At 41.9% G+C, this 17,426-nt stretch overlaps 1 protein-coding gene across 3 annotated transcripts in view; it reads left to right on the top strand.

Annotated features, from left to right (window-relative positions):
- The window catches only part of MAP3K20 (mitogen-activated protein kinase kinase kinase 20), a 165,914-nt gene extending 148,819 nt beyond the window's left edge, over nucleotides 1-17,095 (top strand). For all 3 annotated transcript variants that reach the window (XM_061435194.1, XM_061435186.1, XM_061435189.1), the window contains exons 17-20: nucleotides 5,250-5,366; nucleotides 8,254-8,328; nucleotides 11,103-11,253; nucleotides 15,026-17,095. In XM_061435194.1, coding sequence (XP_061291178.1) covers nucleotides 5,250-5,366; nucleotides 8,254-8,328; nucleotides 11,103-11,253; nucleotides 15,026-15,726 — 1,044 coding nt within the window. In that variant the 3' untranslated portion in view covers nucleotides 15,727-17,095. The remainder of the gene's footprint in view (nucleotides 1-5,249; nucleotides 5,367-8,253; nucleotides 8,329-11,102; nucleotides 11,254-15,025) is intronic.
- Nucleotides 17,096-17,426: the final 331 nt, after the last annotated feature.

Below are 17,426 nucleotides of genomic sequence, written 5' to 3'. Positions count from 1 at the left end.
ACCCTATGGACTGTAGCCTTCCAGGCTCCTCTGTCCCTGGGATTCTCCAGACAAGAATACTGAAGTGGGTTGCCATGCCCTCCTTCAGGAAGTCTTCCCAACCAGGGATCAAACCCGCAATCCACATCTCTTACGTCTCCTGCATTGGCAAGTGGGTTCTTTACCACTAGCACCACCTGTAAAGTCCTATATGTAGATATACATATATATGCATGTATATTCTTTTTCATATTTTTCCATTATGGTTTATTATAGGATATTGAATATAGTTCTCTGTGCTATATAGCCAACCCTGTTTATTCAATCTATACATAGTACTTTGCATCTGCTAATCCAAAATTCCCAAGCCATCCCTTCCCCAAGTAATTACGTCTTTGGGAACTCCTAATTTGGCTCTGGCACAGCGCTGAGTACTTTGTTTACATTATCTCATTTAGTCAAAATACAACAACCCACTCGTAAAGAACACTAAGATCCAGACGGGTTACATAATCTGGCTGAGGCTGGGGGCAAAGTGGCAGAACTGGGATTCCAGCTCAGGTAGATGGACTTTAAACTTGTGATCTTTCACCTCCCCTAGAAGGCAATGGCACCCCACTCCAGTACTTTGCCTGGAAAATCCCATGGATGGAGGAGCCTGGTAGGCTGCAGTCCGTGGGGTCTCGAAGAGTCGGACACGACTGAGCGACTTCACTTTCACTTTTCACTTTCATGCATTGGAGAAGGACATGGCAACCCACTCCAGTGTTCTTGCCTGGAGAATCCCAGGGACGGGGGAGGCTGGTGGCTGCCGTCTATGGGGTCGCACAGAGTCAGACACGACTGAAGTGACTTAGCAGCAGCAGCAGCAGTGATGGCTCAGTGTATGACCCTTTTCTATACTGTTTCCATTTTAATAGGATTCCTCAACACCTTAAACCAGATGAGTGAACAATAGAACAATTGCAGATGGCCAGAGGTGAAATGAGTTTCAAAAAGGAGTCCTTCGAGCCCCCATGGGCTCTCAGAGAATAGAGTTGTCTGCTTTTGATTTCTGCCTGTCAGGATGGAGAGTTGTTCACTGACATCCAAAATGACTCTTGAATGTTTCCGATTCAAATATCAATACCCACATTTCTGTCATTCACATCAAACCAAAATCAATAGCTCTCCCTAGCAAATTGAGTGGGTTTTAAACCAGAGCCAATATTCCCACTATCTGGTTCCTATCACTAGCAAGAAACTGAAAAGCTAGCAACTGTGCCTTTAAAATTCTATGTTAGGCTCATAAATATGTAGAATTTTTATTTTTAGTGATACTGTTGATGATTTAATTCACCTCATCCATATGAGGTCCTTTCCAGTGACCTATTGGTTAAGAATTTCTTCTCCAGCATCCCATCCATGGCTGGGTCCTGTGGAATTCAATAACTTGTTTAAATCCTGGGAGTCGTGGAGAATGCTCTTGGACACCTCTGGCTCACCAAATGACAAAAATGCCAGGAACACCTTCATTTTTAAAATTTAAAATGAGTAGATTTAAATTTTTAAAAATTAAAATGGGTAATTTAAAACAGTAAAATTTAAAGGATTTCATTACTTCATTTGTAGATTGCTATTCTTAACTAAGGAACAATGAAATCACTGATACCCTGAAGATACCTAGGAGTTATATCAGGTGGCTCGGTGGTAAAGAATCCTTCTGCCAGCGCAGGAGATGCAGGTTCTATCCCTGGGTTGGGAAGATCCCCTGGAGAAGGAAATGACAAGCCACTCCATTCTTGCCTGGGAAATCCCATGGGCAGAGGAGCCTTGTGGGCTACAGTCCATGGAGTCACAAGAATTGCACACGACTCAGCAACTAAACCACCACGGCCTTGACACATTAAGTTAATCATCTGGGTGAACACTTCATATTTCCTTTCTTTCTCTCCCAGCTTTGTAACCACGAGTACCTACTTTTTAATGAATGGATAATGCCCCTCTTGTCTTATAACTTCTCTGATTATAGTTTTATTACTTCTCTCGCTATCTTCTTTTATGGTTCAGGTAAAAGGCTTGCTTTAAGATAAGAGAAAAAGAAATTAAAAAATTAAAGGTCTATAACCCTACATGTAGATCCTGTTTCTCCACATTGGATTTTGGGGAACAAGCAGCTAGGGCTGCAGAGGAGGACCTGTGACCACTTGTTATTTTGGTTGTATTGGCAAAGTCTTCACTGGCCCTGCTCCTTCTGGCCTGTGGTCAGTAGCTGGTCCCACTCTGGAGCTCTGACAACCAGCCAGAGAGTCCGTTCTGTACCTCCCAGCTGCCCTTCCCTATTGCTTTCTCCTCCAACTTTGGAGCCAGGCAGCTCTGTGCTTTTCTAATCCCACCTGTATCACTTCTTGGCCAGGGAACCCTAGAAAAATTCCTTAATCTGTCCAAGCCTCATTTTTCTCACTTGCCTGACGGGAAAATAAAGCTAACTTGCAGGGTCATTATTGGTATCAAATAAAACAGCACAGTGTCAGTAGCCAGCAAGACCCAAGAGCATGGTAAGCACCCCCAGCCTGGGCTCCCTCTGAAGCCCCTTCTGTATGCAGAGCTCCCCTCAGTCTCTGATTGGCAGGGGCCTGCGGTCACAGAGGTGAAACAGAGAGTGTCAGGCATTTGCACCACAGTTCAAGGTCTTTTAACTGTGCTTTTGACTAACTTCATTCCAAAACTTGGAAGGCAGAAAAAACAGAACTAAGTAAACTCGTCTTTTCTAAGGCTTTTTATTCTAGCCATTGCCTTGAGGAGGCTCTTGCTATTTCAGAGAAGAGCAATCATGACTCCAAAGAGTCATTATCCTGCCCAGTTATCTCAGGGCTCACGTTGCCAGGGTAGCAGTGGCTCCAAAACAAAGAAATACTGAGAGATTTGTCAATTCTGAGTGACTAATTTGACTTGTGTTAGCCAAGAGCAAGGTTTTCATGTTATTGAATAGAACTTTTCCTTCACTAATTGGCTCTCCACCTTATGAACGTGGCTGGGCAAGGAGGGACAGTCGCCTCAGGCCTGGGCCCTTCTTGATTCTGCCATTCCCCTAGAAGCTTTCCTAAAATGTAGGCCCCTCCAGCTTCCTGCTGAAGCCAACAGGTTTTCAACAGTCTCTTTGTTCCTGTTCTTCCACTAATAATTGTGTCTGAGCTTGCTCAGGGACCATTCCAAGTCTGCTGGTGTGAAAGCATGTTTTGGTTTCAGGGTGTAAGGTACTTAGTGCATTATCCTTATCTCTCAGAATCCTTTGTTATCTAATAACATAAGAGAGAGGATGAATTTATGATCCAGGGGTCAAATTTGGTGCACAGACTGGTTTCTTTTTCCTTTTAATTGCATACACAGTGTTTATCCCCCAACATTTTTATTGCTGCATTTTTCTAAAAGCAAAGTTGAAAAAATGTTATAGAAATTCTTGCATACTCACCTCCTAGATGCAAACAGAAGCATTTTATCCCACTTGTTTTGTTACATCTCTCTATCCTTTTAGCCATCTATCAATCCTTATTTTTTGATGCATTTTAAAGTAATATGTAGATATCAGTATACTTTCTCCTAAGTACTTCAGTATGATAAGAAATGACCACATGTTAAGTATACACACTTAAGTTTTAACAAATACATATACCTTTATAACCCAGCTCAGATTCCCTGGTGGCTCAGTGGTAAAGAATTCACCTGCCAATGCAGGAGATGTGGGTTCTAAGCCTGGGTTCTGCAGATCCCCTGGAGAAGGAAATGGCAACCCACTCTAGTATTCTTGTCTGGGAAATCCCATGGACAGAGGAGCCTGATGGGCTACAGTCCATGGGGTCGCAAAGAGTCGGTCACAACTTAGTGACTAAGCAACAGCGACAATATAATGCAAACTTCTATCAGTAGAGCATTAGCATCCTTGGACATTCCCCTCATGTGTCAATTGCCATCTGCAGAAGCAACCACTTTTCTGAACATTTTCCACTGTAGGTTGGTTTTGTCTATTCTAGAAATTCATGTAAATTGAAGCCTTAGTTTGTTCTTTTTCTTGTACCAGATTTCACTCACTGTAATGCTTTTGCGATTTATCCATGTTGTTGCATGTATCGATAATTCATTCCTTTGTATTGCTAAGTAATATCCCACTCTATGAAAATATCACAGTCCATCCATTCTCCTGTTGATCAGCACTTGGCCTGTTTCCAGTTTTCTTTAGCTATTATGATGCAGCTGCTCAGAAGAATACCAAACAAGTCTTTTTTCATTTCACTTGGGTAAATACTTAGGAGTAGAATTTGTGGGTCATAGAGTACATATATGGTTAGTTTTGTAATAAATTGCCAAAACTTTTCCAACAGTGATTTTACCATTTACACTCCCACCAACAATCCAATAGCTCCAACTCACAACCAACATTTGATGTTCTCAGTCTTAGCCACCTGATAGGTGTATAGTGGGATTTCACTGTGATTTTAATTTACATTCCCCTGGTGATTAATGTTGTAGAGCACTTTTTCATTACATTATCGTTTTACTGAAAATTTAATTAACGTACTAACATTTAAAAAACCAAGAGGTTTCTTATAAGAATCAGATATCCAACTTTTTATGAAACGTTTAAGGACCTATCAAGACTAGGCTCATATTCCCACATGGGAACAATCAACAGAAGATGAGTGGTGGCTTTAGGGCAGTGATCCTTTAGATCCCAGAGAGCCGAACCCTTCCCCTGATGCCTGCCCCAATGGTTGGGCTAATTATCCATTGCCATAGAGCCTCACGTTTCCTGTTAAGAAGAAATGAAGCTATTTCTTGAATCTGTGTCATTATTAACACTGGGAAAGTGAAAGGTAGATCAGGAGAGTCTTATATTTCAAAATAGTGGGAAGACCACATTTCTTTGTGTCAATGGGGAAATATCCCTACAATATTTAGCATGTAAATTAAATGGGTCTATTTTGAAAGGTTACAATTTAAGGCTCTTAACTGCCTGCCTTTACTCATTTTTATCTGCCTGGCCCCTTTAAGGTGTGGAGTTTGCAACTCCTATTATAGAACACTTAGATTGATAAATGGTGTCTCAAGACTGCCCCGCCTGGGGGTTATTTAGATATAGAAAGAGATCTAATTTCATGTCCTTTTATTGATAAAGGAAAAAAAAAATTCCAATAATACTTCATTGAGAATACTTCATGTGTTATAAAACATTGAGACTAAAAAAAAAAATTGCTTTACTTTCTCAAATTCTATAATTTTTCTTTTAATTCCAGGACTGTAAGTGGAAAATGTATATGGAGATGGATGGGGATGAAATTGCAATAACCTACATCAAAGATGTGACATTCAACACTAACCTACCTGATGCAGAGATTTTAAAGATGACAAAGGTAGGGTTCTATTTACGGCTTAAAAGCTTTTTTGAATTCACAGATATCAAACAAAGACATTAAAATACCCCAGTGGTATGCTTTTGTGCTCATGATGTTCATACCAGCTCAGCTTCAAGCTGGCTGTTGAAAGGCACATTTTATTTAGCAGATTGAGATCATAATAGTTTTTTGTTAAAATTCCACTTATGCTGTGTGAACTAAAAAGTACTACAGAAAAGTGTCGTTTAATTTTTTTTTAACTTTCTTCTGCATTTCTTTAGGCATATTCTGTCATTTATTAAAGAAAAGAAAATGCTAATGATGAAAATATTTACCTTGAATTTTGGGTCATTTTAAACTTTAAAAAACTTGTCAGGAGAAAGATTTCTTGAATTTCTGGAAGGACTTGGATGAGAGTATCCAAAAGGCACATATTGCAGTCTTCATGGTTTCCTTGAATTCACCCCTGTGAATTCCTGTAGTGACCAGACAGGATCTTACTACTCTGGGTTCAATAGTAGAAGCACACCCATTAAAACGCTGAAGACAGACTTAGAGAAATGCTTAGCTTCTCTTCAAAATAATCATACTGAAAATATACATATAAGACTTCAATTGTAGAAGGTCAACCACTCAGTTAAATAACCACAATGTTAACAGGACAGTTACCCTAAACGTCATAAAAGGCATGAACTCTATCTACTACACGATCGACTGCTTATTCGGTTTCAGGGAAGAAAATGAGGCTGGCAGCAACAAGACAGGGTGCAGACACAAGTGGGGGAAGTGAAAAAAGCCTTCAAATCCCCAGCATTAGACTTGCAAATGTGTTCCCTTCCCAGGCACGAGATTGCTAACCACTCACGTGTGAAAAATCCACCTGCAATGAAGGAAACCAAGGTTCAATCCCCGGGTTGGGAAGATCCCCTGGAGAAGGAAATGGCAACCCACTCCAGTATTCTTGCCTGGAGAATTCCATGGACAGAGGAGCCTGGCGGGCTATAGTCCGTGGAGTGGCAAAGGAGTCAAACGTGACTGAGCAACTAACACTTTCACTTTTAATTTACAAGCATATGCATCAAGTAGATTGACTTGATATTCTTTGTTGGATTGCCCCTGTGTACTGGAAGTTATGTTATTTATCTGTAAAGGTTATGATCTGCTTTCACCTTTCCCTTATTCTGTTGGGACAGACTGTGTTTTGGTGTCTGGGAGCCTGGACACACCTACACTTTCTCTTTCCTCCCCACCTGTGCTGTCTCTGGTTGCTACCGGTTGTTTGTGGCTTCAGTGTCACTGAGAAGCAAGTCACTGCCTGCTAACGGAAGGAAGTCACTCAGAGCAAAAATAACAGGGTGGAGTTACAAAACTAAACATAGGTGTTTCTGCTCTAAGGCTATATATGCATTCCAGAGGAACTGTATCTTCTGCAAAATCATGCACCAACATTTACAAGGCTTCTGGGAGAAAATAGGACTGGGCTGGACCATTCAAAATCTGTAGGACTTTTCAACATCAACAGAAACAATAAAAAATCCTAATTAAGGAAAGAAAAAATACCAAGATTGATTCTTGTCCCAGAAGAGACTAGAAGTTGGCTCCACACCTAGACAAGCTTTGTCACTAACTCTCCTGCCTCCCATCTGTTCCTCTAAGGGCCCATAGTCTTTCCTAAAAGTCAATTTCTCTCCTCCAAGAGGCCTATGTCTCCCTCTTCCCTTTCCTCTATAAACATGGCATTTAATCCTAAATTCTTTGAATTACTCATTTTCCCTGGGTATCTCCCGTGTATACATGAGGTATAAATGTTAGTAAACTTCTCTTTGTTTTCTCATGTTTAAAAAAAAAAAAAAGCTCAGTTAAATCTCTACCAAATTTGCTTTGTACCCATTTCATGGTCAGCCAGTCATTTGCAACCTTAAATCTGGAATGACGAGCTGGGGGGTGGGAAGAGAGTGGAGATTCACCTCTAATAAAGACCACTTTCATCTCACTTAAAATAGGACCCAAAGCATAGGCTTCTTCATTACTCATTTATCTTAATGTAGTCAGGAAATGACCCACCCACCCCCAGTTTCATTTGTGCCCACAACGTTGCTGGGTATCCTGATATAACCAGATAGCAGAGTGGTTATGAAACCTCTAAACCAGACACTGCCTGCACTCAGAAAAAGGGAACACATGTATACCTGTGGCGGATTCATTTTGATATTTGGCAAAACTAATACAATTATGTAAAGTTTAAAAATAAAATAAAATTTAAAAAAAAAAAAGAAAAAGCACTTTAGGGTCTTCTTAGATTGTTAAGGATTTTTCTTAATTGTGAAAGAGCTTTCTGAGAAGTCTCCCAGATATTAGCATGAGTTAATGATCTAATGATACAACTGAGCAATGCATGAGAAAAGAGAAGATTGTGGGAGACAAAATTAGCTGTTTACAAACATATAAAAGGATGTCTTATGAAAACCAAACCCCCAAAGATCAGACATTAGCATGTTGTGAGTAATCACATGGGAACAAAGAGGGCTTTTCTAATAATCTGACATCATGGCGTTCATGATAGCCTGACATCACACCCTATTTGCCAATTGTGTACAGCATGACTGGCCTCCAAGAAACCTACGCTGTAGCAGGGCAGGCTGTATTAAGGCAGTTGTTGTTGCTGTTTAGTCTCTAAGTCATGTCTGACCTCTGTGACCCCACGGACTGTAGCCCGCCAGGCTCCTCTGTCCATGGGATTTCCTAGGCAAGAAGACTGGAGTGAGTAGCTGTTTCCTTCTCCAGGGGATCTTCCTGACCCAGGGATTGAACCTGTGTGTCCTGCATTGCAGGCTGCTGCTTTACTGCTGCGCCATCAGGGAAGCCCATACTGTAGCACTACACCTTTCTAACTTCTATTTTTCAGCCCCCATTTGTAATGGAGAAGTGGATTGTAGGCATCGTGGAAAATCAGACTGTAGAATGCACTGTCACATATGAGGTAAGCCTGGGTAAGGGGTAGGGGAGAGGGGGCAAGGCCGTTGGCTTCATCAGCAGTTTCTCCAAAGGGGTTTTTATTTGCTGCCTCAGGGTGTTTAGCGTTTATTGGAAGAGAAGCTATTTAACCACCATGAATATAGGAAGATCAATATAATTATTCTAACAAAGTAACGAAAGGAAGGAGAACAGGGTGCTTACCTAGAGATTGAAGTATAATTCATTCATCAGATAATGATTGAGCACCTTCTCAATACAAATGTATGCATGTGCGACACACTAGGGATATGGAACAGTGACCTAAACAAAGCTCTGCCTTCTTGGTGCTTCGAGTTTAACGGTGAGGGTAGATCAGTGAGTGATTCTTCACAAGGACAGGGTACAACCTCTATTACTACCATCAAAACCAGATTCCATATATTTAATATATGAAAAAAATTGAAAAATGTACAAACAAATATTTTAGAAATATTTGCTTTAGAAAAACAAATATTTTAGAAATAGGTGCTATTAAAACTAAAATTCATATATTTAGCAAGTGCCTACCAACAGGTACCATTCTGTGATTTGTTTGTTTAGTCGCTAAGTCATGTCTGACTCTTTGTGACCCCATGGACTGCAGCACACCAGGCTCCTCTGTCCTCTACTGTCTCACAGAGTTTGCTCAAATTCTTGTCCGTTGAATAGGTGATGCTATCATTCTGTGACCAGGGTGGACTAAATCTAAATCTATACTCTCTCAAGATTTATATATATTCCAGTGGAGGGCTATAGATAATAAATAAATAAATTAGTAATGTCAGAGTGATAAGTGAGAACCAGAAAATAGTGAGACTTGGGGCATTAGATTCAGTGGTCAGGAAAAACCCTTCTTCTCAGTGTGAGGCAGCAGGGAACAGCAGAGGAAGGGCAAGAACAAAGTTTGAAGGACAGAGGACATGACAAGGCTAGAGAGGTGGGCGGGGCCAAGCATAGAGCCTCCTGGGGCCGAGGTGAGGAGTTTGGACTCACTGTAAACGCCATGGTGGGTGTTTTAAGTATTCTGCTGCTTTAAATGATCTAATTATGTTTTTGAAAAGAGCAAGATCTTCATGGTGGTGGAACAATCTGCTTCACAAGGTAGTTTTCTCTACCTGGGAATGGGATGGAGGGAAATAGTTATAGCAGAGTCTTGGCACATGTGGAGATATGGTTAGTATGAATGTAGTTAGTATGTAGCTACCCTCACTAGTATATATGTAGTATGTAGTTAGTATGCATCTACCCTCAGTAGGACATGCCTTTCATTCATTCACTCCCTTATTCATCTAAGAAACATTTAGCAAGGATTTACCATGACCTAGACACTGTAAGCAGAGAAGGCAATGGCACCCCACTCCAGTACTCTTGCCTGGAGAATCCCAAGGATCAGGGAGCCTGGTGGGCTGCCGTCTATGGGGTCACACAGAGTCGGACACGACTGAAGCGACTTAGTAGCAGCAGCAGCAGCAGACACTGTAAGAGGAACTCACACTTGTGTTATTTCAGTAACCTTGTGCAAATACTCAAAGGTAAGGAGCACTATCGTCATGTGGCAGCTAGGGAAAAAACTGGCTCAGAGAGATGAAGGGTGGTCCCAAGGTCTGGGGTGGTCAATGAGTATCCGTGGGGTCACCAAGTTCCTCCGAGTGTGAATAGTTTCCAGCCTTCCTTGGCTATTCTAGCCATTCCCTTCCCAACAGTAAGATGAGGGAAGTCAGCCTCGAATGGACTTCATATGCTGTTGCATAGTGATGTCTTCTGAGCTGCCATGGATTAGCATTTTTAACATGAGAAGTCCAAAGCCTGGCCAGTCCACTTATTCAGGATGACCCAATATTGGAAGCCAGTTAGGATGACAGGCAATGATTTATCCTCCCCAGCCAGGGTACATGCCTGTAGGAAGGAGGCACTGAGAAATAGCCTTAATTGTCAAAGTGTGGCTCGCAGGGCACAGACCTAAATAAAAGAAGTCGACTGGTCTTGAGGAACTGGGAACCTGGGAATCTAGAGCCTGTTGACCACTCCCCAGTACCAAGGAAAAGCTCTCTTTTTAGTAAGTGGACAGTAATAACAGCCAGTTTTTATCTCTGCCTGCCTTAGCTCTGGAGACACGCCTCACCAAATTCTTCTCTTCTCTTTCTCTCTCCCCTGCCTCCTCCTCTTCTCCTCCTCAGACTGCGGGATGATGTGATAATTGTGTTGGTAACAGTCACTTCAGGGCTTTTTAAAAAATATGTATTTTCATAACCTTATCAAATCCTGAGAGGTTCTTCAGTCTTGTCTGATGTATGGCACCTGGTGATGAAGGGGTAACTGGGCCCACCAACCTACCACCAACCTACCCACAACCTACTTACCCAGTTACCCCGATGACCGCAGGCAGTCCTGAGCAAAATAGTGGTCAGATTTTATTTATTCAGCAAAATATCTGTTTTCAACTACTATAAACATAAGACATTGTATTTCATTACTCATTAAACAAAGAGGTAAGTTGAGATTTACCAACAAATTCTTAGAGAAGACAACCACCTTTTTAAACTACTGTAGTCCACTAAGGAATAAAGGGGTTAAATTTTTTAATTTTAACCATATTACCATATTGAGGCAAACAGTGCAAATATTTTACCTCATGCCTTATGACAGTGTTCTAAAGAGTTACCTTGAACAGATAATGATAACTTGATTTTCTTCCCTGTTTTATAAGCATGCATATATCCGGTTGTGGGTTTCTCTCCCTATTTTTTTTTTATTCCACAGAGCGATGTTAGAACTCCAAAAAGCACTAAACACATCCATTCGATTCAGTGGAGTAGAATGAAACCTCAGGATGAAGTGAAGGCCGTCCAGCTTGCCATTCAAACGTTATTCCCCAACTCAGAGGGCACCCCTGGGAGCAGGTCTGACTCAAGTAAGTTAGTTGTGCTCTAGACAGGTTCCAAAGTGGAAATGTCAAAAGTCTCACATCAGGAATAAGGACCAGTCTGTAAGTTTATATAGATTTCTTTTTTTTTTTTTTGCTGTGTGTACAGCTTGCAGGATCTTAGTTCCCCAACCAGGGATCGAACCTAGGTCCCCTACAGTGGAAGAGTAGAATCCTAACCACTGGGTTAGGGAATCCTTATTTACTTATTTAGCTGTGTTGGATCTTAGTTGCGGCATGCGGGATCTTTCAGTTCAGGCATTTGAACTCCTAGTTGCAGCGTGTGAGATCTAGCTTCCCGACCAGGGATCAAACCTGAGCACCCTGCACTGGGAGCAGAGTCTTAGCCACTGGACCACCAGGGAAGTTCCTCCCACAGAGATTTCTAATATCATGCATGCATGCGTGCTAAGTCCATTCAGTTGTGTCTGATTCTTTGTGACCTTATGGACTATATACAGCCCGCCAGGCTGCTCTGTCCATGCGATTCTCCAGGCAAGAGTACCGGAGTGGGTTGCCATGCCTTCCTCCAGGGGATCTCCTTGACCCAGGGGTTGAACCTGTGTCTCCTGCAGGTCCTGCATTACAGGCAGATTTTTTACCGCTGAGCCACTGGGGAAGCCCTCTAATATCATACTTCCTCCTATTTTTAGAATATGGGCTCAGTCGTGTCCGACTCTTTGCGACCCCATGGACTGTAGCCTACCAGGCTCCTCTGTCCATGGGATTTTCCAGGCAATAGTACTGGAGTGGATTGCCATTTCCTTCTCCAGGGGATCTTCCCGACCCAGGGATCAAACCCAGGTCTCCCACATTGTAGACAGACGCTTTACCGTCTGAGCCATCAGGGAAGTCCTTATTGGCTTTATACACAGATTATATGGAAAGTAGAAATTATGGGCTTGGAAATAAGAACATATTATAATACAGTTCCATATTCAAGTAACTATCAGAGAAGATAAAAATTAATGATTATGTCCTATTGAAAAATATGTATGTATATTTACATACATATATATTTAGTTTCCAAGACTGTAGATAAAGATAAGAATTGTCTTCCATGTCCAGCACACATTCCTAGGAAGTCACTGCTGTCACTGGGGCAACCTCTTGAGTCCTTAACACCACAGATCCATCAAAGCAAAAGAATGACAGGGCAAGCAAGAGAGAGGGCCGGGGGCCGGGGGTTGATAAAAGTAAGGGAGGAAGAAAGGAAAGGAGGAGAGAGAAAGAGAAACATGAAATGCATATGCGGGTAGTGGTGATAATAATTACAGATACTATAAAGAAGCCATTTAGACATGACAGAGTAAGACAGGCTGCCTTGTTGATGAACTGGTCGTTATTTGCTAGCCTCAGGGGAAAAGTTCTGACCTTCACCTTTGCAGACCCAGAAACTCTAACACAACCCAGACTCAGGCTAACAAACACTCTGGAGATGGATACATAAACCCCTGTGCAAATCACCTTTTGCCATGAGAAACATACCTTCCCAACAAACCAAAAACACATGTTTTCTGACCAACGCCTCTTTTTCCCAATAAGAAAATACCTTTGATGGAGAAGGAGATGGCAACCCACTCCAGTGTTCTTGTCTAGGAAATCCCATGAACAGAGGAGCCTGGTGGGCTATGGACCATGGGGTCGCAAAAGAGTCAGACTCGACTTAGCAATTAAACAACAATAATTAATCAGGGTTCAAGTGTGTGTCCTTCCATGATCTAACCAACACAGCAGTTTAAATCCCTCACTTGCTACATTGTAATAGAAATAAACTCTTTAAAAAAAAAAGAAAAGAAAATATCCCTGAGAAGTCATAACAGAAGGTTCTTCGGTGGCATGGCAACAAAGCGCCCTGATGGCTACTGTCGCCGAGTTATGAGAGCCCAACTTCTGTGTCCTCCGCCGTGCGGACCGGCTTCCCAGGCACACCAGGTGCTCTAAATGCCCACTGGCCAGGGGCCCCAGGATCCTGGGCAGTATTCTAAACCCAGCAACAAATTATTTGACAGCATGCTAGACCTGCCTTGCTCTGTCAGCATGGTTGATTGGGTTATTTTTCTTTCTCATTCTAAAGTTCTTAAACCATGGGTTTTAACTATACTAAAATTTACCATCTTCCATCACAAAAAGTCCAGAGGAAGGCCCGGCTCCAGGTACAGTAAGATAAGGCGCTCAACCATGTTAAGGATGAGAAATGAGCCTTGCCTGGTTTCTACTCTGCCATCCTTAACAGGTTGCCTTGGTCCTCGGCCTAACTCCTCTCACATTCACAGTCATCGTATAAAGATATGGTAACGCCCACAGGAAATAAGAGGTCAATCCCTTCCCTATTCTCATGCTTGGGAGGGAGAAAGACTTGCTTAGAGACCCCTTTGCAGACTGCCTTTCAGGTCGTTTTGGCCAGAGCTGAGCACCTTGTTCATTCTTAACCATGGTATCATATGTATGGCTTGGACTAATCGAAGTCTGCCTTAGGGCTGGATGTGATCGGCTTTCCCAGTGCACATGGCTCTGTGTAGGGGGTTGGACACTGAACAAAATTGGCATTCTGTTGGAAGCTAAGATTTCGGGGAGGTCCAAGTGAAGGGAAAGAAGCATGTGATGGTTGGCTGAAGCCTGTGAGCCTGAACACAGGAGGATGCCTATGTCTGGATGCACCCCTCACCTGAGAGGCACGAGGCATTGATGCTGGCAGAGGGAGTGGGCACTCTCTGTTCCTCTCCAGGAGCCTCGCTGGCACAAGCAGGGCTCAGGGAGGATGCCAGGGAACTTGGGATGTGGGCAATGCAGGCCCTAGGGAAGACAGAGAAGATCCAAGGTGGGAAGAACTTGCTTATTCATAAAGTATATAGTTTACTAAGTGGCTGTTAATTAAGCATTTTCTTTTACTGTAACTTCTTCCTGTTTGCCACAAAGCTTCATTTTTCAGGCAGAAAACTTCTTATTCCTGAACCTCAGGAATCTCTCCTCTGGAGATATAAATTGTCTTTCTTCCAATCTCTAGCTGTCTCAACCATTAGAACCCAATCTCTTTTATCTGCATTTAGTGTTCTTGAGTATTTAAAAGTTCTGGTTAGCAAAAAGCCTTTTGTTGACTAAACATGCCCCTGCCATCCAAAGACACTTAAACAGTAATTTCTAGAAGTGACAACATGGCTAAGTTGAGAAGAAGATAGAATTTAGATGCAGTATTAGCTGAGTGACCATGGGTCTGGTCACTTCACCTCTCAAGCATCAGTCTCCTCCATTATAGAATGATATTATTAGTATTGACCTGGCTCAGTGGTAAAGAATCTCCCTGCCAATGCAGGAGCCACAGGAGACGCAAGTTTGATCCCTGGATGGGGAAGATCCCTTGGAGGAGGAAATGGCAACCTTCTTCCAGTATTCTTGCCTGGAGAATCCCATGGACTGAGGAGTTTGGCAGGCCACAGTCCATGGGGTCACAAAGAGTCAGACATGATTGAGTGACTGAGCATGGTTTCTAAGAAGATGTCAGGGAAATTAAATGATATACTGTAAGAAAAGCCTTTGGAAGAGTGCCAGCATATAGCATACATTTGGTAAGTATAAATGCCCCTGTTTTTTTTTAATAAATATTTATAATAAAGGAAATGTTCTGATACCTAGCCTAGAATTATGAATGGTAACGCTTAGAGCTTCCCTAAGAGGTTTGAAATTTTGTGAGACAGTCTTATGAATTAGGCATGCAGCTTTACTGTGGCTTCAAAGATGCCCATTTCCATTTCTTCCACAGGCGCTGATTGCCAGTGGCTGGATACTCTGAGGATGCGGCAGATTGCATCCAACACTTCCCTACAGCGCTCCCAGAGCAACCCCATCCTGGCGTCCCAATTCTTCCCCTATTTCAATGACCAGGACTCCTATGCAGCTGCGGTGAGGCGGACCCAGGTGCCCATTAAGTATCAACAGATTACACCTATAAACCAGTCCAGAAGCTCCTCTCCTACTCAGTACGGACTGACCAAAAACTTCTCTTCTCTGCATCTTAACTCCAGGGATAGTGGCTTTTCCAGTGTTAATACTGACAGCTCTTTAGAGAGGGGGCAATACTCTGGTAGAAGCAGGAACAAATATGATCGAGCTAGTCACTCACTGAATTCTTCTCCAAGAGGAAGACACAGTGGGAAAAGTCAGCACTCCACTCCTTCAAGAGAAAGATATTCTGGAAAATTCTACAGGGTTTCTCGGTCAGCACTCAATGCTCACCAGTCACCTGACTTCAAGAGAAGCCCGGATGCCTCCCATCAACCCAGGACCATCCCAGGGATGCCTTTGTGCACTGACATGGACTCACGAGCCAATGAGGAGGAGAGCAAAGTCAGTGAAGGGGGATGGACAAAGGTGGAGTACCGCAAGAAACCCCACAGGCCCTCCCCTGCCAAGACCAGCAGGGAAAGACCCAGAGGAAACTTCCTCGGAAGGAGAAACTTTTGATGAATTGAACTAGTCAAGCTTTTCTTAGTATTTTGTTTTCAATGTAATGGATTTTGATAATGTGCTGCCTTCAGATAGAATTAACAAAAGACAATGTTTCCCTTCCAGGGGGTTAGAAAACACCTTCTAAGAGAGCCTATAGCCAAAACAAGGCCAAAATTGTGGATGTTGGTTGTCCATTGTAAGTAACTGGACTTAAAACATAACTATATATATTTTATTCCCCTGAATTACCATCTTTAGAGAAGGGAATATACCACTGTATTACCCTAGCCACTGCTTTTGTGATTAGCAGGGCCTGGACTAGGGTGAACTTAAATGCAGAAACTTAGCTTAAATAGGGCACTCATCTTGGGTGCAAAATTTAAGGGGGAATTGAAAAGCTCAATAATCAAGATTAATAATATTCTAGTGCAATACTTAAATAATATTCTAGTGAAATATTTAAATAAATGAAAATTAATGCAAAAAATTAATGATAAACAAAAAAAATCGAGATTCTGGAGAAAGACAGGATCAGTATTACTGGTTTTTCCTTTTGTCTAAGGCTCCAATATGGCTTGGCAAGACTCTGTTACTGGTCCTGTCTTTATTTAAAAATCTTATATTAATATTTTGTTCATCATGTATTCTTTGCATTAATTTTCTCTTTAAAAAATATTGCATTAAAATATCATTTATTTTGATTACTCAGGTGGGGCTTTTTTAATGCTTCCTTAAATTTTGTATCCAAGGCAAGTGCCTCACTTGCCTTACCCAATCTCCACACAGCCGGTTAGTATTTATTTTAGTAAGTCATTTGGGTTTTTATCTTAGTCAGAGCTGAATTGACTTGGCTTGCCATTTTTAGGCAATAAAAAAGGTTATTGGACTTGATCATAATGCCACATATCATTCCATGAGACTCATCAGAAACCAGAAATCTAAACTGCTTAGGAGATTTGTGGTTGTTTCTTTCCTAAAGCTCCCAGGGACTGCAATCAAATATTATTTTCTATATTTTGCCAAAGGAGGAGCCAAGAGGGGAAAACAAAGGTCTGTAAAGTCCTCTTGGGATGTCAGAACTCTAAAATCTAAAAGAAAACAGACACAGAACAGGATGATAACATCACAAGCTAAAAGTCAGAGAAATTTAAAATTACTATCGTCCTTGTTAGAGCAAGACAGTAAATACCATCCTTGTAGCAAGAAAGCTATAAGCAGCTCGGGGTAAAGAGGTGAATGGTATGGGTGGGAGGAAGCTGACCACAGTTTAGGACAGGCATTGTGGAATCTGGCTTGGGAAATCCTACATATTTTTACAAATCAAAAAAGCCTGGTGGCAACAAATGTACTATATGTCAAATGAATAAATGTTATTTTCAGTACATTCTGAGTTTCTGTTCAACATTCACTAGCTCTGAATATCAACTGTTCTTTGCCCTGCATAGAATTCTCAGTGCTCTGTAGAAATCTGATTCTGGGGAATTGCCAGTGTTGGGGGTGGTTCTCTTTTAATAGAAACCAGTCATCGAGTACATGCATATATTCCTGGAGTAACTGCCCTGCTCTAATACGGTCCTTGGGGCCTGGGGTTGGTTTGGGCAGCATTAAAGAATCCCATGGATAGAGGAGCCTGGCAGGTTACAGTCCATAGGGTTGCAAGAGTTGGACACAACTTAGAAACTAAACCACCACCACCACAAAATCTAAGTTATAGG

Source organism: Bos javanicus, chromosome 2 (assembly GCF_032452875.1).
Source record: "Bos javanicus breed banteng chromosome 2, ARS-OSU_banteng_1.0, whole genome shotgun sequence".
In the NCBI taxonomy this organism is placed as follows: Eukaryota; Metazoa; Chordata; class Mammalia; order Artiodactyla; family Bovidae; genus Bos; species Bos javanicus.
This window is presented reverse-complemented; position numbering and strand designations above follow the sequence as displayed.